Source organism: Aedes albopictus, chromosome 2 (assembly GCF_035046485.1).
Source record: "Aedes albopictus strain Foshan chromosome 2, AalbF5, whole genome shotgun sequence".
NCBI lineage: Eukaryota > Metazoa > Arthropoda > Insecta > Diptera > Culicidae > Aedes > Aedes albopictus.
The window spans coordinates 495,254,882-495,281,594 of record NC_085137.1 but is presented as its reverse complement, the minus strand read 5'-3'; the positions used below and the strand labels follow the sequence as shown (position 1 = coordinate 495,281,594).

Genomic DNA, 26,713 nt, shown 5'->3' with positions numbered 1-26,713 from the left:
AGTCATACGCGATCTTATGCGTAATTTAGGTTATGTGCTACGACGACAGTGCAGATCGTGGCCTACCAGTTGAGTCGAGCCTTCGCGTGGACCTATTCGCAACAAGCCTAATTAATTCTATATTTTCACGGGGGAGAAATGCGGTCTACTAGCAGCAGTGCCAGATCAGGCCGATGAGTGCGAAACCAATCAGGCATTACATCATCGATTAACGATGATGGTTTTCTGTGTATTTATTTTCGAGAAGCTTACTATGTGCTACCCTGATCAGTAGCTGGATACAACGTGAACATTTATTACTTTTAGTATAATATAGGTTGAGTTTAAATAAGGGCGAAAGTAACATGAGCGAGTTCTCTTCATGGACTCTCTCTTCTGCAAATTAAAGTGACAAGATGCAAATTTAATCGAACTTTTTTACACTTAGACGCTAGATTGCATCGCAACCTAGCGATTTATGACCATAAAGTTCAACCATACCTGCATCTTGTCGCTTTAATTTGCAGAAGAGAGAGTCGATGAAGAGAATTCTCTCATGTTACTTTCGCCCTTATTTAAACTCATTCTAGAATATTGTGTAATTGGCTTGAGTTAGGATCCTGTCGAAATTAGAAATGTCTGGACTTCCTTGATAATAACATATCTTAGTAACTACTACAAGAAGTTTTAATACAAAGATGGCAAATTCACAAAAAGTTGTGAAAGTACTTATAGAATACTGTGCCTCCTGTCTTCTAGATATTTTTCGATTTTTTTTATAACGTCACCAGGAGATTTATTGAATTAACACTGGAATTGTGCTAGAAATTCTAGCATAGATTTTTCATGACATGGGAACATTATTAGGGTTCTTATTATTATTAAGAATCTCATCTAGATTTGGATGGATATGCATGGGATCCCCGAAAAAAAATCCAGAAAATAGATCCTGGGAGAATTCACGGAAGGAAATCTTTAAGCAATCCCAGAAGTAGTCCTTGTAAGAGAAGATTTTGAGGGAATACTGTAAAAAGTTCTCGTCAGGGTTCTTTCAGAATTCCTGAATGGATTTCAGAAAGAATTCCTGAAGTAACTGCACCTGTAGGAAATTTGGAAGGACTTTCTGAAGGAATCTCGAAAAGAATTCCTGAAGCGACCTCCAAAAACCTCCTACAGGGATCCCGGGTAAAATAGCTGGAATTTCCAAGAATACTTTCTGGATGTCCAAAAAACTTCTGAAGACATTCCAAAATAAATCCTTGAGAGAATCTCGAATGGAATTCCTGGAGGATAACCGGAACTCATTGAGAAATTCCGGAAGAAATCTCTTGAAGTGCCAGAAGGAATCTTCGAAGGAATATCTGGAGGTATCTCAGATGGAACCTTTTTGAAAACTTCAGAAGGGATCCTAGAGCGAATTTCTGAAGGAAACCTAGAAAGAATCTAAAAAATCCCAGAAAGGATCTCTGAAAGAATCCCGAGAGAACTACCTTGAGGAATTCTTGCTAGAGCTCTTGAAGGAATCCCAAACGGAATCTCAGAAGAAACTCCTGAAAAAAGGGATCCTAAATAAACTCTTGAAAGAATCTGATCAAGCACAATCTACGAATTCCAGAAGAAACTCCTGTGAAAGTCCTAGAAAAAATTTGTGGAGAAACCGGGAAGGATTTCTTAGACCCTGGATGGAATTTCTATGGATCTCAGAAGGACTTCCTGGTCAGTGATAATTTGGGGTATCTAGTATTTTAGCTATTTGGCGGCAAGAGACATATTAAAGGAGCTTAATGCATGGGAAAGATACTTAATTCGTAAAAATGGGCCTGAGGATCACTGATGTAGGTCATCATATTTGGCTCATGATTTTATTTCGAAATTTTTAGTGCCTCCATAAATTCAAGAAAAGTGCGTGCGATAACGGGATCGGTGGAATCGCATGCATGCGCGTGGCGTCTGCAGCAAAATGTATGGGAGAATAGGAGGTCGCCTAACGTTTTCATCGATATACCATTGTTGCGGTCAATGCACACCTTAATTTTTGAATGTTTTGGAAAGCTTAGACTCTCAGATTTCTAATGATGAGTTCGAATTTGAAATCGGTGGTTGGGAACACAGCGAAAATCTCAATTTAATGAGCGTGGCAGGGTGACTCTCTCGATGGACGACTTTGGATGGCGCATGCTCGTTCTAACGTCTCGAGGTCAGTCTTGGTCCACTTTACCACTTCAAAGCTGTAGGTCAACAAGGGCACAGCAAACGTGTTGATCGCCTTCACCTTGTTGCCGGCTGACAGAAAGCTCCTCAGAACAGAGTTGACACGATGCAAGAACTTGTCCTGCAGTTCCTTCTTGATCGCTGTGTGACAAATACCTCTCAGTTGCAGGAAGCCGAGGTTTTTGGTCGCTTCGCTTTCAACCATATTCCGAATCTCCTCCTGTTCGTTGACGCGGAAACAGCTGGCGTCCACTACTTGACCCCGGCGAAGATGGACTGACCGACATTTGTCAATTCCAAACTCCATCCGGATGTCGTTGCTGAACACCGTCACAAGCTGCAACAGTTGATGCAGCCTCTGTACTGATTCCGCAAACAGCTTCAGGTCGTCCATAAAGAAGGTGTGGGTTATTCTTGTACTCCTTCCTCCACTTTTTAGTTGGTAACCATAGTTGCATTGGTTGAGTGCCCTGCTGAGGGGGTTCATCGCAAGGCAGAACCATAGCGGACTAAAGGTATCGCCTTGAAATATCCCCCTCATGATGCTGAGAGTTTTATTATTATTATAGAGTTTTGGCACTTCCCAGCAAAACTTGCTGGAAACTTTCACCTACCCCGGGCAATCGGATTGCCAAAGGGCTCTGTGGATCTCATTAGCCGGTGTTATGCTTATCCTATAATGAGTCTGCTACGGATTTCAGTTGTGTTGATTCAGGAACCGCCTAACTGTACTACAGGTTCCAAGAATCACCGCTTTCAGGATGCTGTTCAGGTCCTTCTTCAGTTCCAGCTCGTCTAGGGACCTTAGGAGAGATTTAGGGACCACTCCGGTTGCCGAGAGGACAACCGGAACTATACGGACGTCCTTCAAGTGCCACATCTGCTTCAACTTCTCCGCTAGGTCGTGGAGCTTGGTTATCTTGCCGGAGAACGTTGATTGGACATTATGGTCTAACGTCTAACGGTACAGCGATGTCGATGAGGGTTACCCGCTTCATCCTTTTGTCGTAAACCATAATGTCGGGCCGGTTGGCACGAATGAGGACGTCCGTAATGATCTCGCGATCCCAGTACAGCTTTATGCAACTATTTTCCAGAACCGGGTCCGGCTGGTACTTGTAGTAGGGTACAAATCTGTCGACCAAGTTGTGCTTTAAAGCAAGCTGTTGGTGCACAATCTTGGCAACTTCGTTGTGACGATCGAGGTAGGCAGATCCAGCTAACACTGAACAGCCTGCAACGACATGCTTGATCGTTTCTCCTACTGAATTGCACTTCCTGCAGCGGTCCTCCACGTCTTCGTACAAAATGTACCGCCGATAGTTCTTCGTCGCATTTACCCGGTCCTGGATGGCTACCATGAAACCTTCTGTTTCCGAGAAGAGGTCACCCCGCACCAGCCACGCGTTCGACGCCGCCTTATCGATGTGCTCGAGCTCCAGTTGATGGGGGTGCGTCCCATGCAACTCCTTCTGCTTCCACGCTACGATCATCCCGTCAACGGTCTTGATGTCGCAGGGTTTCCTTATGATGTTCTTCCAGTCAGTGTGTCAAATTTTCGAACCTTCCTAACGAAAAATGACGCCCGTATCTATTCATTCATTTGCACCACCACTCTCAATCAGGTGGCGAATGAATGTTCACCACAAATGATTTGTTCATGAAAGCGTTTCCAGTCGTCTACTTTATTTTCACTTTCGCATATTCATTCCATTTTGTGTACATTCATTTCATGTTGACAAAGCTCAATGAATATTATCATTCGATAAAAATCAATTGCGAATAGTGACTTTTCTCAGTCGTAAGTGAAACGCTGTCGCGCTTATTAAGAAATTATTCTGTAGTGGATCCGAAGGAAAAAACATGGAAAATCAAAGCCAACCGTCAACGCCTACGCCGTCATGTTCAACAGACGTTGAAAGTTTGACCAGAAAAACCAAGAAACGAAGCGATAATAAGAAAACGCTCAGTGAAATCGCGCTTGGCTTCATCCACCGGGAAGGAATCAGAGCTTCTTGCATCATCGATCCAGGTAGTGCCTGCAATTACACGCAGGATAAAATCGATGTTGGCAATTTCATCCGCCATTTCCGCACTCGCCATCTGGACCAAGCTACGGAAAAAGGACTGTTCAGAGACCCAGAAGTTCCAGTCAAGAAACAACGGGTAGTTGCTAAACGGATGGTCGCCATGGACACGCCTCTTCTGATGGACTCCTTGACACTGATGTTAACGGTTCACAACCTTCCGGTACGATGCCTTCAATGGAGAGGATTCAAGCAACTTCTTGATCCCCTGGCGTCAGCGTGTGGTGTTACTGTCAACGGAGTGAACATGATGGGCAATGTTAAGAACGTCGCTAAGAAAATTCGTGAACTGATTGCCGAGGAAGTATCCGGACGGTTGATCAGCCTTAAGATTGATTCTGCTACTCGTCAAAATCGGCACATTTTGGGAATAAATGCCCAATACGGAATAAACGGTGTCGTCGAGATACGGACGTTGGGTAAGTACAAACACTATGATGTGGCAATTAAGAGAGGGCTTTACAGACATGTCCCACTTCTCTTCTTTGAAAAAAGGCGAACAGATGGAGTGTTTACATTTTAGGGTGTGGGACCATTTGCAATTACATAACAATTGGCCTAATATTTAGTACAAAGTAAGATACGTATATCATTTAGCCATGTATAAAATTCGTTAGCGTGAAATTAAAAAAAAAGTCCTCCAAACAGTCTTACACCCTATATCAGTAAAACTTTGATAAATACTCAAAATTTGCTATGACTAAAAGTTGAGTCCTCATAGGAAAACTGGACGAAATGTTCTTAGAAGTTTATGGGTGCTGTTTTTTTTTTCAGAAATGCTAGAAGTTCAAGAGCGTCAGACGGCACGGTTTCTTAAAACTAAGGTGTTGGAAGTAATCCAAAGCTATGGTATTGGAATTGATCAAGTTTTTTTCTGTTACGTGCGACAATGGAGCCAACATGGTGGCCACTGTACGCGAATTAAAGCAAGAAGTCGAGCTACTGTCGAATGATTTCGACAACGTCATCGAAATGGAGAAGCAGGATAATGAATCACACGAGTTCACGGCGGCTCTAAGTAACGAGCTTAGCGAAAACCTGAATTTGGTGCGCTGTGCAGTTCACACACTCCAATTGGCGATATTGGACGTGGTCAATAAGTCAGACGCTTCTGTAAAAATTGTTACAGACATTGCTAAAAAATGCAAACACGTAAAGTACACACTAAGTTTCAACACAGCGAACATCTCATATCCCCCTGTTTGGGGAATCACTCGATGGTGTGGGATTTATGAAATGAATCAAAGTTTCGTAGACAACGAACATTTTTTCAAGGAACTGGCACAACAGTTTCCAGAATTAGGTAATTTATTATATACTTCTTTGTAATAGGTTTACTAATATCTTTTTCTCATTTTTAGAACTTGGCGAAACATGGGACTTTATTCGCATCTACCAGCAAGCCTTCAAGCCGCTCTACTTGTGCAACAAGAACATGCAGGCGCGGCATGTGTCACTGCCAGATTTTTATCTGCAGTGGCTTATGGCTATAATGGAAGTGAGAAAAATGAAGCAAAATCGGTTCTCAGAACCATTACAAGAGGCATTGACGAAGCGGCTGCAAAATCTACTCAAATCCAGAGCTTTTAAAATAGCTTTATACTTGGATCCTCGCCTGAATTATATGGGATCCAAGTTGTTCAGCTCAGAAGAAAAAGAGCAAATACAGGTAATTACATACTTATAATGCTATCACAGCTGCGTATTTGTCTTGCAGCCATCCAGAACCGTTTTAATATTACAACATATTACTATTCCAAATAAGAAGAAAAACCATCACAACAATACTCTTCTTGATGTGTTCGGAAATAACTAGTTTTCGAAAATTGTGCAAAATTACCTTATTGTAGTTTCACCTTAACTCATAAATTTGATCTAGTTAATCAGAAACAACTCAGAGTTTGCATATGGTCAAATTACACCTAACCAGGTTTAACCTAACCGCACCTAACTGAAGTTTTGATATAAGTGTTCCATTTTTTCAGATTTGGTTATACTGAAATTCTTACGAATAGGTATTTGGGGTTAAATTGTAAGATGTTTTTATTTCCTTCAATGCGCATCAATAGTTTCAACCGTTTTAACAGGTTTATAACATATAGCTTAATTTTACAGGGTTATATAATCGAAACGTACAACCGTATTTGCTCTTATCGGAAGTCTGCACAATCAGTCAACATGGACACTTCGTCATCTACTCAGGAGGACGATTTCGACTCGTTCATCACTGAGATGTACGGAGAGTGCGATGCCCCTGCCTCTTGTGAAACCAGCTCCCGGTTCCTCCAGCAACTAAAAGCTCTGGATGTTGAACCTCGGCGCCATCATGGTTACGATGTATGGAAACACTGGGTTGACAAGCTTGACACACATCCTGAACTCTACGCCGTGGCTTTGGTTGTTTTGGCTGTACCATCGAACCAGATATCAGTTGAAAGATCTTTCAGTGCGTTACCGTTGGTTATGACAGATCGTCGTCATAACATTGGAGAAGAAAATCTTGCGAATATCCTTCTCGTAAAGCTCAACGAACCTTTGTTTGATACTGCTATGTCGCTGTTGTACCCAACGACCTAATATGCTGTCAATGATAGTCCATCGACGTTGTGAAATTCAACATTGCCTGTTATCCTTCGCCTGCTTCTATCAATTTCCTGGAGCGCTTCTCTCGTTTTCCAAAAAAGAAACGACAACGTAGTGATGATATCAATATTCTATTTAGTATTGTTTTTTTTTTCTGTTTACATCTACAGTACATTTCGTACAATCATTAACCATTAGGTAATATTATCATTATTATATTTCTTGTTATTTTTTTTCATTTCGCTCAAGCTGCAGCTGTTAAACAATGTTGATCTCAAATGGCTTCTTGAAATCCGGTACATCCAATCAGCATTGCTATAAGAAAGAAGAAAGAATTAGTTGAATTAAGAACAAAAGTGAAAATCCCATCATATTTCATGTTTGTAATAAATATTGTTATACATTAAAACATCAACTAAACGATTGCATTGCGTATATATCTACATATCTATTTCTTTTATGCGCTGCACGAAAATTTATAAACGAAAATGCTTATACACCTCCGCTCGTACTGGTACGTTGAATCGTTTTGGTGTTTTCGGTGCAATTTTCTTTGGCCCATTCGTGTATTAATTGTAGAAGACACCAGATCGATTGAACGTACAAGTGGGGGTCTATCAGCCAGATATAATTGTATGTCAGTATGGGGCTGTCCATAAACCACGTGGTCATTTTTTTGGGACTTTTCAACCCCACCACCCCCCCCCCCCCGCGTGGTCATTTGTCCATACAATTTTTTTTATTTGTCCATACAAAATGGTCATTGGCCGAACCCCCCTCATGACCACGTGGTTTATGGACAGCCCCTATGTATTGTTAAACCACCCGCCAAATGAAAGCTAAGAGTCTCCGCTTTGATTTGGTGCTAAAAGCAAAATGTTCTATCGGGATTAATTTTCCTATTATATATTAAGTTTGGGTAAAAATTACTCAAAAATGGATACTTGTTATAAATTTGTTCTAGAAAACACGGCTCTAGACCCAAAGGGTAGAGAATTCCGTAGAGGGTATCCTATTTTAACAATCTGCTCTCTAACCTTTCTGGTGGTTACATAGAACCTGAAGAATACAAACAATCTAGAAGTCCCATATCAAAATGTGACATAGGTGGTTCCTATGAGGACAGCCATAAAGTGAGTAAAGTGAGACCCAGTGAGACCATACTGGGAGAAAATCAGAGGAATATATTCTTTACACGACAATGTACACCAAACTTGAAAACAAAACAAAATTGTATAGATTTTTCATGTACCGTCAGAGTACCAGTAGCCGCTCGTGTTCCAATAGCCGCTCATAGCCATGAAACTCATGTTTACCGGCATAAATATGTGCAATCCACCCTCCGCACGAATATAATTCAATATTTTCAGTGCATTTTTTGAATATCCGTGCTGAAAATATTCTATTATTTTTGCAGATAACAGTTTTAAGCTCGTGAGCGGCTATTGGAACACGAGCGACTACTGGTACACTGTCTTCATTGTGCCTTAACTCATATAGAGGGAGAACTCACCTTATTACTGGAAACATGGTATAGTTTTTGTGATGAAATGGTGAAACGACTGGGAGATTCCTTTCTGCATGAAAAACCAGGATCCTCTGATTCATCCGGTAGGTCAATTTCCAAGAAATGTAACTGGTATCTTGGGCTCCCAGGCTGCTGCATGTGACTCTTGGTGTGGCAAGAGCAATCCACAAATCAGAGATTAGATTTTACAGTTGCTTTCTTCATCCAGTACATTTGTCAATTGCGAAGTGATTCATGGTGCTTCACTTACGATTTCTTCCTGCCTCTTGCTGTTGAAACACACTGGATCTTGCAGAACCGCTATCGTAAATCACTAAAAGAAACAAAGTATCAGTTTTTTTTATATAAAACACAAACCGCTCACGTAGTACTTCCCGTAATCCTTTCAATTTCGTCCCGGTTCGATGTATTTTCATTAATTTTCGTGCTAAATACTGCGTGCGACAAATATTTTTGTTGTTTACAACTAAAAGAGCTCTGACCGTTTTGACAGATAACTGTTTTGTGATTGCGGGCCAGGCCGCAGCTTGCTCAGATTGCATCGGTATTGTGCATCTCTCTCGCAAGTCACAACTCAATCTTGAAATGCGATGATGCAAATTTGAGTGAGTTTACTTCAAATCTTGCCGATTTCTTCAGTAAATATTTACAGAAAACTGTGCACTTTAGATACAACAAGGGATACAAACACAGCTCCCTACAAATTCACAGTTTTTAGGATTGATCGCATTTATCGTTCGCGCGTCAAGTGTGTGATTGTCCATTTTTGAATGAAATTCATAATACCACCCGTGCTGTGCGTGCAACGGGCAGATGAACAGGGAAGCTTGTCTACCGAGCACAGCACTATGTTCATTTGAAGATGATTGGGGGCGAATGGAATGGGAATGAAAATTGTTTATAAGGGAAATGAGAAACGATGAACTATTCATTGAATGAATAATTGGAGAGTGAGGTTGTTTGTGAATATCGGATGGAAAGGATTCGATTTTCAGTCAGTGAAATTGAAAATTTTAGTCTCTGCTTCCAGTTATTCATGAAAATGAGCATGAGCATGAGCATAGAAATGTAAATATCTATTGCGCATTTCCCACCTCACTGGATCCCTTTCGCAGTAAGTATAAGTGCGGGATCGTGAAGAAAACTGCGATTTTGCGCAGAAGACACCGAAACGATTCGATGCAAAATCGCAGTTTTCTTCACGATCCCGCACTTATACTAACTGCAAAAGGGGTCCAGTGGGTGGGAAATGCGCAATACAAAGTTTTTTTTTTAGAAATTCTTCCAGGGATTTGTAGTAGTATTCCTGCTTATATTTTCCCAGAAATTCCTCCAGCATTTCCTCCAAGGATTTTTTTCTACGGATTCAAAAATTTCTCCAAAAATATTTCCTAGTAATTCCAACAGTATCTCCATTGGAAATTTGTCAAGAGATTTTCCAAATTCACCTAGGATTTTTTTTTAAGAAAATCCTCCAGGTACTCTATTGAAGGATATCTACAGGAACTCTTCTAAAGTTTCTCAACATTTTTTTTTCTTGGAGTTTCACCAAGCGTTTCCCAAGAAGATTCTATAGAGCTCCTCCAGGAATTTCCGCAAAAAAAAATCTCTTGAGATTCCTTTAGTAATTCCTCTGCGATTTCCTTCAAAAATACCATCAGGTATTTTACAGGAATTATATTGGAGATTCCTTCAAATATTTCTTGATGATTTTTTATAGTAATTTCTAAATGTATTTTATCTGAAATTTCTGCAGGATTTCTTTAGAAATATCTCCTGAGACTCTTTCAGTATTGAAAGGTCTTGTTTAGAAATTTACAAGGGTTTTCTTTAATAGTTATTACATGGATTTTTCTTCATAAGTTTCCGCTAGCTTTGGAAAAAATCATGCGCAAATTTCCCCAAAAGTTCTTCCAGGGGTTCCAGCTGAAATTCTTACAAAGGATCTTGTTGTAGATGCTCCTGTGATTCCGACAGAAATATTTCTGGAATTCCTGCAAATCTTTCTCCAGAGATTTTTCGGCAGCTGTTCTTGAAATTGCACCTTGAATCCCTTTGCTGAATCCAAGAACAGAAGATACCTGTGGAGATTCCTAGAAAAAAAAAATACTGAAAAATTTCTGAAGCAGTCTCTGACAGAATTTCTGTAGATACCTCAGACGAAATGCTTCGAAAAATTTATTATACAACTTCTCAGGATATGAGTGAAGAGCTTGCTGAAATTTTTGAAACCCAGTCCTGGAGATTTTTTTTAAGGAATAACTGAGTAAATTTCTAAATGGAATTTTTATTTATGGCATCCATAAACGAATACTAGGAAGAACTGAAGAACCCTCTGCAGGTACTTGTAGTATTATTTCTTGATAAATTCCCGGAGATGTTGAAAGAAATTCCTGGAAAAAAATTGAAGGCATCCATAGAGGAATTACTACAAAAATCTCTGAAAAAATGCAAAGAAGTCTCTGAAGAAATTTCTGCTAGAATATCTAGATGTAATCCTCAAAAAAGTGGAAGGAATGTTTGCCAGAACGGAAAATTTCAAGGAATGTTCGGAGGAACACCTGAAACAATTTTGTGGCATGTTTGTGAAGGAATTCCAAAAGATTTTTTTGAGAAGTTTCAAGAAGAATTCCTGGAGAATCCCTGAGAAAAATTGCTGGAGGAAGTTTCTACTTAATCCCTGAGAGAGTTCCTTCGGAAATTTCTGGATGTCATCCACATTTTTTGGCTTGCAATCGAAAAAGCCCAAAGCCGCATATTTTGCCCTCTAAATTGAGGTATAGCTCAAAATTGTGACGTGCTGGAGCAAATCTGAGCCCGGATTCGGATTCAGCGGCCCAAAATCTGTCAGAGCCAGTTCTTTCTGATAAAATAAATCCAACAATACATGATTACATAACTATATGCATTTTGAACTCACGAAATTGCTGTCAAAAATACATAACTTTAGGATAACGAGATTGTAGTGTATTCACTTCATAATGAGTTCAAATGCCTATATGTCTCGACCCAAGTGCCCAGATATCGTTGCAGCACGGTATTCAACAATCAGTGAATGGAGGATCAAGTGGGCAACTTGCCACAGAAGGAGACGAGCAAATCTCAAGGGTCTGTTTTGGTATATGCTAGAGAAGCACATACACTTCGGGTCGCGTACATACGTAACGTAACCCCAACCACATTCGACGATCTCCGCCTGCTACGTCGACACGGTGAAGATGCCATATCAAAACTTCCGTATATCTCACGGCATCAAAGTCGGCATGGGCGTTCAGCGATCAGAGAAACCCCCATCAATAACGGAAATTCGAATGTAAAAATTTTGTAAATTTCGAAGTCCCGTTGTCGTCTCACTATTGTCGCTGTCGTCGTCACCGTCGTTAATGGAGGGGGTCGATTTCGAATTTCGACTTATAGGTGAAAGCTCTCCGCTGCTGTCGCCGTTGCTGTGACAATCCACCACCGGACGAAACATGCAACCAACGAGAAACAAAACCTGTTTTAGACGAATAATCGAAATTTTCGATTCCACCTGACTACGACCAACTAGGTGCGACGACAACGACGACGACGACTTTGCCCATGCCATTGCATTGATGACGACGATGATGATGGGTTTCGGATTAGGTTGACCTGATGTGCGAGACAAAACAACAATGTGACGAGACACGTCGTATACCTACCTCTAAAAGAAAATCTCGTCGTCGCTTTGGCGAATTGATATTTTGCTTTTAATATGCACTCGTGAACATAAAATTCGCTTCGATGGAGCCACTCGCAGCGTAACGATATTGTATGGTAGTAGATTTGTCCGATTGAAAAGGTTGTTTATTAATTGAGGGAAATTTTCTCCTACTTGCTTGCTTATAGACAAGAGGTGCGTCGAGATGCTAGATGTATTGTTAGAGTATCGTTAGGTGACAATGATTTATTGTTTAGAGAGGTTTTGTAAAGGGGGAATGAGGAGCTGTGTGTCACTACTGATTGAGCCATTGAGCTAATGAAGCTCATTTAAGCTAGTGAAATTAACGGCAATGAGCTTGTAATTGGTAGAAAACTATATGAATGACGATAACCTTTATTGTAAGCTCTAGATTGTTTTGGGACTGTCTGTATATATGAAAGGTTATCAACAGTGGAACCACAAGATTAATAAGTCCATCATGGGGTCTATCATATTTCAAGCCTAACTTTACCAAACACCGTATCTAACAAAATCCACGAACGGAAAAAAAATCGAAGGGGAAGTTCGCTGTTCCCATAGCAACTCATACATTGAGCATTTCGGAAACGTGATAAATCCGTTTTTTTTCACAAATCATTCCCAAAAGATTTATTAAGAAAAATAATGAAGCACTACAACTGCACATTAAAATATAACATATTGAAGTAGAACCTTACAAATGCGTAATAAATTAGGACATCACATATGGACGTACACAACACAGAACATATATTTTGCCCTGTTACCCTAGTGGATAACTATTTCCAATGGCAGGATGACGAGGTTTCATATATGTTGTTGGTCCATCAGTCAATCCTGTAATCGTATTTTCTCTGGCGGTTGCCTTTCGTTCGCAGCATTAGTTGCTTTCATAGCTTGAGTTTTGTCTAGGAATTTTGATTCCTAAGGGGGCATGCCGATTCGGGTTTCATCACTAGAGTTCTATAACTTGAAGTCTGTGCCAGGGAAAGGTTTACATCTTGAGTACTTAATCGTGGCCCGAAATGGCCTGAATGTTGGCAATCGATATAGGATTGCAGGCCTCTATTCTGCCAGAGCACTATAAATGTGCATTAATACTAGGGGAATATTTACAAGTTAAAATAACACATTTAACACAAAAATAAAACTTGTGATGAATTGTGATACAAGTAGTCCTCAACAAAATTCAGCGACTTATGTGAAAATCTCTTTTTTGTTTACATATGTTACATACGGTGTTTAGTAAAGTTAGGCTTGATTTGGAGCATTTTACCAGATTTTAATTTTTTTTAGTCTTCTTCTTGATGTAACGTCCCAACTAAGACAAAGCCTACTTCTAAGATAAGTTTCTATGAGCACTTTCACAACTGAAAGCGATACAAAACCGTAACCCTCACCATGATCCTGCATGATTTGCCGGCTGTTCGAGCCCATATAAAGTTGATCATCAATACTAAGTGGGCTTCGTGGTCGTGCGGTTAGCGGCGTCAGTCGTCTAGGCGTTTCGTAAGCCTTGGAGTGCGGGTTCGATTCCCGCTCCAGCGAGGAAAACTTTTCGTCAAACGGAAAATTCTCCATTGGGCCACTGGGTGTTATGTGTGCTGTCCGTTGTCTCGTGTATATACTGTTCAGTCTGTGCAGCCTCTGGCTGAAGACGGTGTTGTGTCTTTAAAAAAAAAATAACTTCTTTTCTCGATCAGCCTTGATAGCTGTGTAGTGTCGGTAGCGGTTGTCTCAATTGACTAAGAATAGCACCGCGGACCGCCCGATCCAGTGGTAAAAGTCCACTAAACAGGTGACCCCTAATTCATGGTTTTATGCGGCTTTATGTTTACCGTGCCAAGGAACGAATCGTTAGGGGGGTCTAATAAAAACTTAATCACAAACGGAACCTGTGGAGTATTTTGATTAGTTTAAATTTTCACCTATATGGTTTCGCATTATGCGATTAACAAAGTGTATTCTGTGTGTCCTCGCATTTTGCGTTTTGGCGTTTTCCAATCGATACCGATGCTGTTGCTGGTCTTTGTTGTGCTGTTACTGCGAAGAGTTCAATCTTGCCTAGTTTGGGTAGTGAATACGGTTGGGGTAGCTCAGATCAATCTTCAGCATAAAAGAACAGCAACGATCACGCTTTGCAGACTTATGCAAAATGGTACAACTCAAGCGCCCTTTCTATCTAGGAAACCTTGTGAACCCGGTGTTTGCTATTTTCAGTAAAAATGAAATGACAAACTTGCGTGTCATGCCTTGAGTCTGAGTGCTTGTCAACAACGCAATCGTTACTACACTTATCTCTGAATTAACCACCAGAGGTGTATCTTCTGTCACAATTGATGTATCCGTTAGAAACCTCTACTGAGAAAACGTTTATTGTTCGGTCTATCAACCGCATGATGAACCAACCTCTACGGATGCTTTTAAGCAAGTTATCGCATACTGCACTTCAAAAGGCCTTCCGCTAATTGATGGCAGTGATGCTAATGCTCACCATATCATCCGGGGCAGCTCAGACATTAACTTGAGAGGCTCCACTTTGATGGAGTACTTAAGTAGTACAGATCTTGCATTACTTAACATAGGCAACCGCCCAACCTTCATAGTATCTGCTAGAAAGGAAGTGTTAGACATTACGCTTTGCTCTTGTAGAATCAGTCACAAGATGACCAATTGACATGTGTCTGATGGAAAATCTTTATCTAACCATCGCTATATTTTTTGAAAATCTTAATGTTACCACGCAAAACTTGCGTTTCAGGAACCCCCGGTCAACCAACTGGGATTTCTTCACCGATTTGGTTGCAGCCAAATTTCATGAGCACTCACCATCCATTGACACTCCTAGTGAATTAGATGATGCCGTTGATACTACAACGGCCTTCATCATAGTAGGTTGCCCTCTGCGGTTTGTGAAGATCACAAGAGGAATTGATTGATTTGTCTTTATTAGAGAGACTTTCAGCCCTTGGCTGGTTCGTCTCTAGCATCACAAGAGGAACCCCTTGGTGGAACTCTGATCTGTCCAAGCTCAGGAAACAATGTAGAAAGAGTTGGAAACTAAACGACGTTCGGCTGGATCGGAGATTTTCAGGTCGGCTCGCAAGTATACCAGAAAGCTCTTCGGTCTGCTGTACGATCCGGCTGGAAAAATCTTTGGACAAATGTTTCCAGTCTGAGTGAAAGCAGTCGGTTGAACAACATCCTTGTAAAACCTAAGGATTTTCAAGTAAACGAGCTTCGTTTGCCAAATGGTGGTTTCACTTCCTCTGATGAGGAAGTTTTGGAATGTTTATTCAGTACACACTTCGCCGGATGTGTGGATATTACATCTTCGGATGAACCTGATGTCTTTCTTGCAGTTATGATTCTTTAGCTTCGGTTTGGAGTTTCATAACTTAAGTATCGATTGAATGGGCACCAAATAGCTTTGCTCCTTTCAAATCTCCTGGGGCAGATGGGATTTATCCTATTTTGCTTCAGAAAGGATTTAATTATTTCAAACATGTTTTGAAACAACTACTTGTTTACAGTTTTGCTACAAGGTATGTTCCCAAATCCTAGCGGGATATTACTGTGAAGTTTATTCCGAAAGTGTGTCGTGCGTCGTATGGAGAAGCAAAAAGTTTCACATCCGTGATGTTCATCTGGCCAATGTGACTCTTCATGTGAACCAACATGCCTACCAATCTGGAAAGTCGGTGTTTTCTTAGATATCGAGGGTGCCTTTGACAACGCGCCTTTCGATGCCATATTGGAAGCCGCACGGGGTCATGGTATATCCCCAATGATTTCCAATTGGATTCACCAATTGCTCAAAAACCGACATCTCTTCTCGAGATTACGTCTAGCAGGGATCAGGAAATTGAGTGTTTGTGGTGTGGTTTTCCTAGGGTGCCTGTACCAATTATGGCACTACCTAAGGTAAACTATTTGTACAAAAATAACGCAAAAACCAACGAATGTCACCAACATTTTGAAACCTAGTTTAGTTTCCATACTTTACAGGAAAAATATAAAAACGGAGCCAAAACTACTTTTAGTATTTATTACGGCGTGTGCCAATGATAGGAACCCTGTCCCAGTTATGGCTACATTGTTTAACTTCGGTTCCTTTTCGCACTATTTGCATGCATTTCTTATGGGATTAGCCATAATTGGTACACTATGGCGAAAAAGGGTGCAAGGGAGCCGAAATTTTAAGGAAAATGATTTATTTCTACCATAATTTGAGCAAAATGTGGACTTTAAATGAATGCAACCTTCTTTTGTGAACGTGATCTGTTGTTCACATTTTTTTTATTGTTGATATATATCGTTAAAGGGTGAAAATCAACTATGGCGAATAAATGGTACTATAGCCATAATTGGTACACTTACCCTACTTATGGTTTTGCCGACGACTACCTAACATTGCTAGTTGGTATGTGTATCACCACCCTTTTTGACCTGATGCAAAGCGCCCTTTAGGTAGTTGAGGGCTGGTGTCGCCAATATGGCCTATCGGTAAATCCGAGTAATACACAAATGTACGGGACTTCACATCTGACTTTTTAAAAAGAAATCTTTTTCTTCACTTATGAACACTAAGTCCCGAATTTTATTAATCATTCATTTTTCACTTGCTACATAAGTCTTTCCTACGGCTGAAGGCCACACTTTTCTATCAGACTTCACTTAGAACTTCTAACTGCTCGCACTCAAGGTTTCCTACTAACTGACTGGCTTCGACCACCTGGGCTGAGGGCGCACCTGCGTCCTCCGGTGGGGCTCGATGAGAATCTTGCTGGCATCAGCGAAAGGCCATCGGATGATGTTGGCCTGGATTGCGTCGATCGAAGTATTGGTGACCGTTGCCGTTCCAGGGGCATTGACACGCGTCGCTCGGGGCTTCGATGTTGCCAACGGTCGGTCCTCATGGTGGATTGCTGACTGCGTTGTCAGCAACTGTATGTTCGTCGTCCAAAGTTCGTTGTCGCCAAGGGTTGGTGTTCATGGCGGTTTGCCAAGTGCCTGGTCAGCATCTAGTCCACGATGGTAGAGACCGTATATCGTGGGTAGAGCTTAGGGATGTCCATAACTATACATCTATTGTTCTTTTCAGAGAAAAGTGAAACCATAATGGTGTTCGACCTTTACTTTTCTTTGATTCTGAAATCAATGTTACTGAACTGGTAAAGTACGTTGGAGTCATTCTTGATTCCAAGCTTTCCTAAACACCTCATGTTGAGTTCATAATCAAGAAAGCTTGTATGGCCTTCGGGAAATGCCGGCGAACCTTTGGTACAACTTGGGGTCTAAAACCCAAGTATATCAAATGGATTTACACAACTGTTGTTCGTCCAATATTGGCTCATGGATGTCTGGTGTGGTGGCAAAAGGGCGAAATCAGAACGATCCAATCAAAGTTAGGCCATCTCCAAAGGATGTGCTTAATGGCGATGTCTATTTAACTCCTACGGCAGCGCTCGAAGTTCTCTTTGACATTGCCCCACTACACATTCATCTCAAACAAGAAGCACTTTCTTGCACTCACCGCCTATGGGTACTCGGTTTACTAGAGAAAACTCCTGTGATCCGCAGTTCAACACACACCTCGTTGTTTCCACTATTGATGAATTGGGACAAAGTTGTCCTTGCTCCAAGTGATCTTACAATTGCTTGTAATTTTCCATATAGGACATTTTCCACGAAATTCCCTTCCCGGGAAGAGTGGACTCTTTTTATCTGGAGAGAAGTACTTCAGACGGCATCGTATGTTACACTGAGTGATGGCTTCTTTCTCGAAGGTCGAGCAGGTGCTGGTGTTTATTCTCGTGAGCTAAGGCTGTATCAGTCTTATTCACTTGGTAGACCCTGCACCGTTTTTAAGGCCGAAATCTTTGCTCTTATGTGCGGAATGCAATCAGCACTTCAGCAGCACGTAATGGGCAAAGTAATATACTTCTGTTCAGATAGTCAGACTGTTATTAAAGCACTTGCTTCGGCCAACTCGCTTGTCGAACTTAAATTGAGGAGCTGAATTCAGCAAACGCTGTTCATCTTGGGTACCTGGCCATTCTGCCATCGCTGAAAATAAAATGGCTGATGCTAGGGCTGATGAGTTAGCTCGCACTGGAACATCACATGACTTCATTGGCCCTGAGCCAGCTGTTCCGATATCCAAGTGTTGGGTATAGCTTCAGATTGACACCTGGGCTGCCACTCAACACAGACAATACTGGAATAGTTTGGAGTGATGTCGTCAAACAAAATTGAATTGTACTGAGCCATCTCCAATGGTGGCGAAGTATCTATCAAACCTGTCAAAGCAGAACTGCAGCATGCTGGTCAAAGTATTGACTGGCCACTGCCGCCTCGCATGTGATAGCTGTGAATCCGACTATGGAACTTCGTATGATTTGATATGTAACTGTCCAGTTTTTGCGCAATTGCGTTTCCGAGTACTCGGGAAACACTTAAGTGAAACTGACTTCAGAAACCTGAATCTTCAGGACGTTCTGTTGTTCTTAACCCGCTGTGGTAAAGAGCTATAGGCTCTCTTTACGCTTTATGCATTATCACAGTGCCCTTCTCAGGACGCTGTTTGAACCCATTGTGGTACGCTTATGCGTTATTACGGTGTCATTTTCAGGACGCTATGTGAACCCATTGTGGTACCCTTTTGCGTGTATGACGATCCTCCCTTACCTGTCTTTTCCCCTGTCCTATCCTTTTTCCTTCCCTTCTTCATCAGGTAAATGATGAATAGGCTCGTGTTCATGGAAATGGCACAAATTTTCCAAATGGAGGAGAACGTGCCTCTGGAGCTGACCTACTGATACCTGTTGTTCGTTCGTAGTGATGGTTGGTGCTGATAACTGATCGTATGTTTCATATTCACTCGGATTCAAGCACTGGACAGTCACTAGGGTACTCTATGCTCTAGAAGATCAGTAACATATTCATCTATCTATATATATAAAAATGAGTTTGAAGTTCCTTTGAGGCAACAAAACTCACGAACGGGTGAACCGATCAGGATGACTTTTACACGGTTCGGTTCGTATTCGTGGTGGCTGTGTTTATATGTACAAAAAGTTACGAAAATCTACTAGAAAAGTAACAAAATTGATAAAGTACTGATTTTCCATGAGCTGAGAAGGAAATCAACACGACCGAAATTAAATCAATCTAGAGTGCGGTGCTATTTTGAGCTCAACACTTGTCAAACAACCACAAGACGGCAAGACAAAGTTTGCCGGGACAGCTAGTTATCTATATATATAAAAATGTAGTGGCATACGTGGGACCGCGCAAAACTTGCGAATGGATGGTCCGATTTGGGTCGTCTAAGTCTTGTTCTGTTAGCTTTCACCCAAGGAAGGTTTATGAGGCAAAAAACATGGGAAAATTGAGAGTTTTTGAAAATCGGGCTTTCATGCATTTTTAACGGGGACTTGGGCTTGGCTAGGGGCTTGAAACGTCAAAAAACGCAGTAGGCAAGACAAAGTTTGCCGGGGACAGCTAGTTATATACAGGGTGTTAGGTTCGTGAGTGTAAACTTTTTAAAGGATGATAGAGGACCGTAAATGGTGAAAAAAAAAAATGTTCGCCTTAACTTGCTATAACTTGAAAATGGTCAAATTTATCGCAGTTTTTTTTACCCTTATTCGAAAGATTATTGAATTTTCTATCAAATGGTATCTTTGAATGGATTGGTTTAGTTAAATACAAGGTTAAATAACTAAGTTTTCTAGAGCAAATAGCTCAAAATTAGTGTGTTTTAAGTTGGTAATTATCTTTGAAAAACACGTAATAAATAAAAAATCTTTCTTACGAAAAGTTGTGGCCTCTGTTTCACTCTACAATACGTTCTAAGACACCAAACTTGTAGCTCTTATCGATTCCTTGCAATTTTGATTTAAACATCGCATTTCAGATCAAAAAATGGCAACTGTCAGGGTAAGCACTGTTTTGCGCACTGTGCCACTCATTTAAATCAAAATTGTAAGAAAACGATAAGAGCTAGAAGATTGGTGTCAAAGAACGAATTGTAGAGTGGCCCCAACTTTGCCAAAGAAGGAATTTTAATTTATTACGTATTTTTCAAAGATAATTGACAACAACAAATTAAAACACACTACTTATGAGCTATTGGCTCTAGAAAACTTAGATATTTAACTAAACCAATCCATTCAAAGATGCCATTTGATAGAAAATTCAATAATCTTTCGAATAAGGGTCAAAATACTGCGAAGAATTTGACCATTTTAAAGTTATAGCCAGTTAAGGCAATAATAATCAAAAACATGGAAAGTTCAATAACTAAGTACGTAACGGTTGAGATTTGACCATATGCGTAGAACAATTTTTTTCACCATTTATGATCCTCTATCACCCTTTAAAAAGTTTGCACTCACGAACCTAACACCCTGTATACAGATTCGGGTACACATTGGGAAGTAAAACACGGTTTTACTTAGCTGAAGAAAAGTTTCATTATTAATTGTTCAGATTTCAAAATTTATATTGCATTTGCTTCAATACTATGTTCGCAAATATCAGCCAGGTTTTCAAATGTATGGTCGGGTCTTCTATTTATTAGATGCTGCCACCTTCTTTACATCCACTGCAATTTCCAGCCGTCTTGCAACCGTTCAACTTGATTTTTTGACTGTGATTAGAGTATAATACAAGCCTGTCCCATTCCAAAAGAGTAACTCTCGCTGAGACCGTCCCACTATTTACACCATGTCTTCAAAAATGTATAAGGTAGCGATTTTCTGAAAGTCCTCCCCAAAAAAGTAAGGAAAATGCATTTGGTTAATGAAATTGGTGGACCCCCCGTTAGTTAGAGCCACAAGCATTTTGGTGAACCCCTCGATTCTGGTCAATTGTTGGCTCATTTTAACCGTTATAACTCGAAAGTTTCGCCAGAAACCACTTAAAAACTATAGGTTGTTGGAAAGAGAAAAGATAGAGGTACTCTTTGCAGTTATAAAAAGTTTGGTCGGCCATATTGATTTCGACCGCCATCTTGAATTAATGTAACAAAACATTTTTTTCACCATGTTGGCAACCACCGATTTTCAAAATTTTTGCGTATTATTGCCGGTGCGCATGGAAATGTATGGAGAAAACGTGTCATGATTTACAAAAGTGCAGATAACTTTTGATAGGAAAAAGATACATCTCTAAATTTTCTACATGTTGTGTAAAAATGTCCCCGCTTTCGATTGACGCAAAAATTTTGAAAATCGGTGGTTGCCAACATGGTGAAAAAATGTTTTGTTACATAAATTCAAGATGGCGGCCGAAATCAATATGGCCGACCAAACTTTTTGTAACTGTAAATAGTAGCCCTATCTTCTCTCTTTTCAACAACCTATAGTTTTTAGGTGGTTTCTGGCGAAACTTTCAAGTTATAACGGTTTAAATGAACCAACAATTGACAAAAATCGAGGGGTCCGCCAAAATGCTTGTGGTTCTAACTAACGGGGGGTCCACCAATTCCATTAACCAAATGCATTTTCTTATTTTTTTGGGGAGGACTTTCAGAAAATCGCCACCTTATACATTTTTGAAGACATGGTGTAAATAGTGGGACGGCCTCAGCGAGAGTTACCCAAAAATGAACTGAATTGGTTAAAAGACAACGTGGAAATTTCGGTGGGCATAACGTGGGTGGCAGTGTGTTATAGGAGCCCGACTGTATGTACGTACATGTAAGGTTATGCTGTCATGCTCATCATGCAAAAGCGAATGAAACATCTTATATTTTTTTACTCGAACCTATCTAATTACTGTTTATTTGAAACCATTCCAACTCCAATCAGCCGATGGCATCATCATTTTCGTCAAAATTAACTTCCGTCCTTCGAGGCCCAACTCTGTGCCAGCTAGCATACAGGTTATTAAACCTGATGCCATGCCATCAGGTATTTACAACTCGCTCAGCTGGGATGACCTTCAGCAGCGCGGTGTAGTAGTAAATCGAGATTACCAGCGTTAATTGCTGCGGTGTGTTTAAAATTTCCTCTCAATTAGGGTAAAAGCCCCCTTCTTCGGCCTAGTACCTATATTCATCTCATTTTGTCTCAAGGACTAGAGATGTGCGCCGTCGAGATTTATTACTTCACGCCGCCGGATGTTTTGATTTTCTAGCACGCCGCCAGCTTAAAACTCATCACGCCGCCGAACTTAGAATTTCCCCAATAATCTTCAGAAAATAATCGATTTAAGTTTAAACGCTCCCAAAATGAATGCATGTCATCATTGCCGAATAAACAAAATATTTCGTTCAATGATCCTGTTGAGATTTTAGTTACTTTTTAGTCACTTATATATCATCATATAAAAATCCTAGCAAATATCATATTCTTCACACAAGGTGTATAAAGCATGCAATGACAGCATGCATGCTTTTCCCCGCGTGACGTCATTACGACGTTCGTTTATAATTGAGGGGGTTAGAAGCAAAGGGGTGTAAGTGACAAAAACCCACTTTCGAGTAAATGAGGTTTAAAATTTTTCGTCAATTTTTCATTACATACATACAAAATGTGAGGAATTTCACAATCAACCCAATTTTCTCCGATGTAATGAAATCTGAAGAATTCAGGTTCTAATAATTCAATTCATGCCATAACTTAAGAATTATTTAGGCAGCATCCATTTATTACGTAACGCAAAAATTTATATTTTTGCGACCCCCCCTCCCCCTCCGTAGCGCTTTTTTGTATGGAAATCCAAAAATTTTTGTATGGGCCGTAACGCTTGGCCATACTACCCCCCTCCCCCAAGAGCGTTACGTAATTTGTGGACTGCCCCTTATGGATTTTTTTATTTATTATGCAACGTTTAATTGTCTGCCGCACTATATACGAGTGCACAATTACAAGTTACTCCAGTGAACCGTATAGTACATTTTTTTCATTATCGTCGCAACGCCTTTACCGTCATGCCTAATGTTGCATACTACCGTCACACACTACATTCATGCTGCCGTCGATGCATCAATGTCGTCTACCATGAATGTAGCATTTGGCACCATGATTGTAACACAAATCCAGATGATGGGAGTACAAAATGACAGTTTTGAAATGTAGAGTTGGAGTTCCAGTGGTTCCGAAAACTGCAAAAGAAAAATGCGGATAACTCGTGCTAGAGGGTGTCAAGGGCGTTACTTGGGGTCTGAAGGGGTTTAAGGGGGATTTCAGAGGCATTCCAAGAAGCTTCAGAGCGTTCTCAGCGGATTTCGGAAACGTTACGGAGGCGTTACATGGCGTTTTCTGGGGTTTCGGAGGGTCTGAGGTGCGTTACATGGGGTTTCTGGGGGTATTAGGGGGATTTTGGAGGCATTCCAAGAAGCTTCAGAGCATTTTCAGCGGGTTTCAGTAACGTTACGGAGGCGTTACATGGCGTTTTCTGGGGTTTCGGAGGGTCTGAGGTGCGTTACATGGGGTTTCTGGGGGTATTAGGGGGATTTTGGAGCCATTCCAAGAAGCTTCAGAGCATTTTCAGCGGGTTTCAGTAACGTTACGGAGGCGTTACATGGCGTTTTCTGAGGTTTCGGAGGGTCTGAGGTGCGTTACATGGGGTTTCTGGGGGTATTAGGGGGATTTTGGAGCCATTCCAAGAAGGTTCAGAGCATTTTCAGCGGGTTTCAGTAACGTTACGGAGGCGTTACATGGCGTTTTCTGAGGTTTCGGAGGGTCTGAGGTGCGTTACATGGGGTTTCTGGGGGTATTAGGGGGATTTTGGAGGCATTCCAAGAAGCTTCAGAGCATTTTCAGCGGGTTTCAGTAACGTTACGGAGGCGTTACATGGCGTTTTCTGGGGTTTCGGAGGGTCTGAGGTGCGTTACATGGGGCATTAGGGGGATTTTGAAGGCATTCGAAAGAGCTTCAGAGCATTTTAGGCGGATTTCAGAAACGTTACGGAGGCGTTACATGGCGTTTTCTGGGGTTCCGGAGGGTCTGAGGTGCGTTACATGGGGTTTCTGGGGGAATTAGGGGGATTTTGGAGACATTCCAAGAAGCTTCAGAGCATTTTCAGCGGGTTTCAGTAACGTTACGGAGGCGTTACATGGCGTTTTCTGGGGTTTCGGAGGGTCTGAGGTACGTTACATGGGGTTTCTGGGGGTTTAAGGGGGATTTTGGAGGCATTCTAAAGAGCTTCAGAGCATTTTCGGCGGTTTTCAGAAACGTTACGGAGGCGTTACATGGCGTTTTCTGAGGTTTCGGAGGGTCTGAGGTGCGTTACATGGGGTTTCTGGGAGTCTTAGGGGGATTTTGGAGCCATTCCAAGAAGCTTCAGAGCATTTTAGGCGGATTTCAGAAACGTTACGGAGGCGTTACATGGCGTTTTCTGGGGTTTCGGAGGGTCTGAGGTGCGTTACATGAGGTTTCTGGGGGTTTTAGGGGGATTTTGGAGACATTCCAAGAAGCTTCAGAGCGTTTTCAGCGGATTTGATTTCAAAGTCGTTACAAAGGCGTTTTTGGCGATGGCGGAAACCCTCAGTAGTGTCCCTGTATTGTCCCAGAAACCCCAAGCGCCATATTTAATTCCAAAATGTCCTAGGATATCGGGTTTCAACATCAACTTAATCAGCCAGGTCTGAAAATATCCGTATGGCATGAGACTTTTTGATTTGTTAGACGTGGGCCGTAACTATTCAGTTGGCAGCCACTGACTTTTGTTCCCCTGCTCCATTGGTGGTTATGACCCTCGGAACGCACAATCCGAAAATCTTTGTCTCCGCTTCTTCACACTTCCGGTTCCTAAGTTATACGCATGTCCCGTTCGCAGTTTTCGGAACCACTGGTATTTCATTAGTTCACTCAATTTGAAAATCCACTACATTTTTTGCCGTGATTAAAAAAATGTCACAGTCACCCATGAATATTTCATCTGGTCATACGTGAATGTTATTGTTGCATGATAGTCAAGACCATACACCCACGATTATCATGCAAACTACAGTTTTTGATAGTACATTTTGGATCACTGGTTACTACACTAAAACTTCAATTTATGCACATGGCTGGGGGTACATAAATTAAAAAAGGCATAAAATGAGGGAAATTTGAGCATAAAAAAAACGCTTCCGTAACGCCTCTGAATCCCGCCGAAACTGCTCTGAAACTTCCTGAAATGGCTCCAAAATTCCTCTTAAACCGCCTCGTACCCCATGTAACGCACCTGCGACGCTCCGAAACCCCCGAAAACGCCTCCATAAGGCCTCTGAATCCCGCCATAAATGCTCTGAAACTTCCTGAAATGCCTCCAAAATCCCTCTAAAATCCCCTCGGACCCAATGTAACGCATCTGAACCCCCAAAAACGCCTGCCTAACGCCTCCGAATCCATCTAAGACCCACTTGCACCCGTTTAACGCACGTGAGATCCTCGGAAACCCCCGAAAACGTACCAGTAACGCCTCCAAACCCCGTCGAAAATCCTCTGAAACTCTCTGCAATGCTTTCGAAAACCCCCTCAGACCCCCCGGAAATCTCCTGGTACCTCGCGGAAACCCCTGAAACTCCCCTGTGACTTCCATTTGCTCATCCTTATAAACACCCTTTAGCCGCCGTTGCAATAGTTACCGTCATTATTAAATATTCTTATGCACAATATTGGTTCTGAGTAGCTTTCCCTTAATTTATGCAGGTCATAAAAAAGGTGCATAAATTAAAAAGTGCATTAAAATAACATGCATAAATTGAGGTTTTAGTGTATTTACATTCTCATATGCAAAGTATAGTTTGTTAAAATGTTTCGCTATATGAGATGTAGAAGAGCGAAATATTGAATTCTCATTTTTAACGCCGCCGCCGCCGACGACCAAAAATGATGTTTTAACCGCGGCGCACATCTCTGCCGAAGCACCAAAGCAAGCATCACAGCGGTGCCAGACATCAAGAAACAAGTAGTTAATTGAATGAGATTTGGTCACTACAAATACGATGTTTTTTCAATCAGAATATGGTCGTTTCTTGGTTTAACATCTTGGTAATCGAACTTCTACGCAAATCGATCAATAATTTCATTTTCCAACGCCATTTCTTTCAAAATATTTGGTTTGGTTTTCATCTAAATATGCTGCTACCGCTCAAGCTTTACGAACTATCATCCAGTTCGGCAGCACTGATTTGCCAATCAGCTGTGAATGTATGCGAGTGCAAAACGTGGGGAGCGAGCATAGACGATTCGTCGCGCCGCACATTGTTGTGACTTCTCCTTTGCGAGAGAGGAAAACAATCACAATGAAACTGTCACCTGCTAGGGAAAGGGAGTGCGTTAGTGGGTGAGTGCAGAATGCTCTACGATGAGAAAATGTGAGAGTGGTTGTGGATTTGCTGTAAATACTGTTGAGATGAATAAGGGGCCACCCGGTGGACCGCGATGAGATGAAAATTTTACGGTGTGCTGAAGATAGGTGCGAGTGGCTCGCGATTTGTGATCGCAATTAAATCAAATATTGAAGGTAAATCCCACTCTAGTGCATCGTAAGATCAACAGTGGAAGTGAGCACGTGTGTTAAAGGTTTGTATCATTAAGTTTGAAGCGTATACATTGCGCTGTGAGTGATTTTTCATGTTGCACATCCTTAATGAGACTAAGATAGGCACAAATACCC

The 26,713-nt window shown here is 41.2% G+C and overlaps 3 protein-coding genes across 3 annotated transcripts in view; 2 read left to right on the top strand and 1 right to left on the bottom strand.

The window, feature by feature from the left end:
• LOC109408343 (uncharacterized) overlaps nucleotides 1-26,713 on the top strand; it is a 160,720-nt gene that overhangs the window by 110,149 nt on the left and 23,858 nt on the right. The gene's annotated exons all lie outside the window — the stretch shown is intronic.
• Nucleotides 1-26,713, bottom strand: part of LOC109408350 (major surface trophozoite antigen 11) — a 39,783-nt gene that overhangs the window by 4,459 nt on the left and 8,611 nt on the right. The gene's annotated exons all lie outside the window — the stretch shown is intronic.
• On the top strand, nucleotides 4,815-6,588 carry LOC115267345 (uncharacterized). Its single transcript, XM_029874267.2, has 2 exons — nucleotides 4,815-5,580; nucleotides 5,639-6,588. The coding sequence occupies exons 1-2, from the start codon at nucleotides 5,124-5,126 to the stop codon at nucleotides 5,962-5,964; spliced, it is 783 nt and encodes a 260-aa protein (XP_029730127.2). The 5' UTR covers nucleotides 4,815-5,123; the 3' UTR covers nucleotides 5,965-6,588.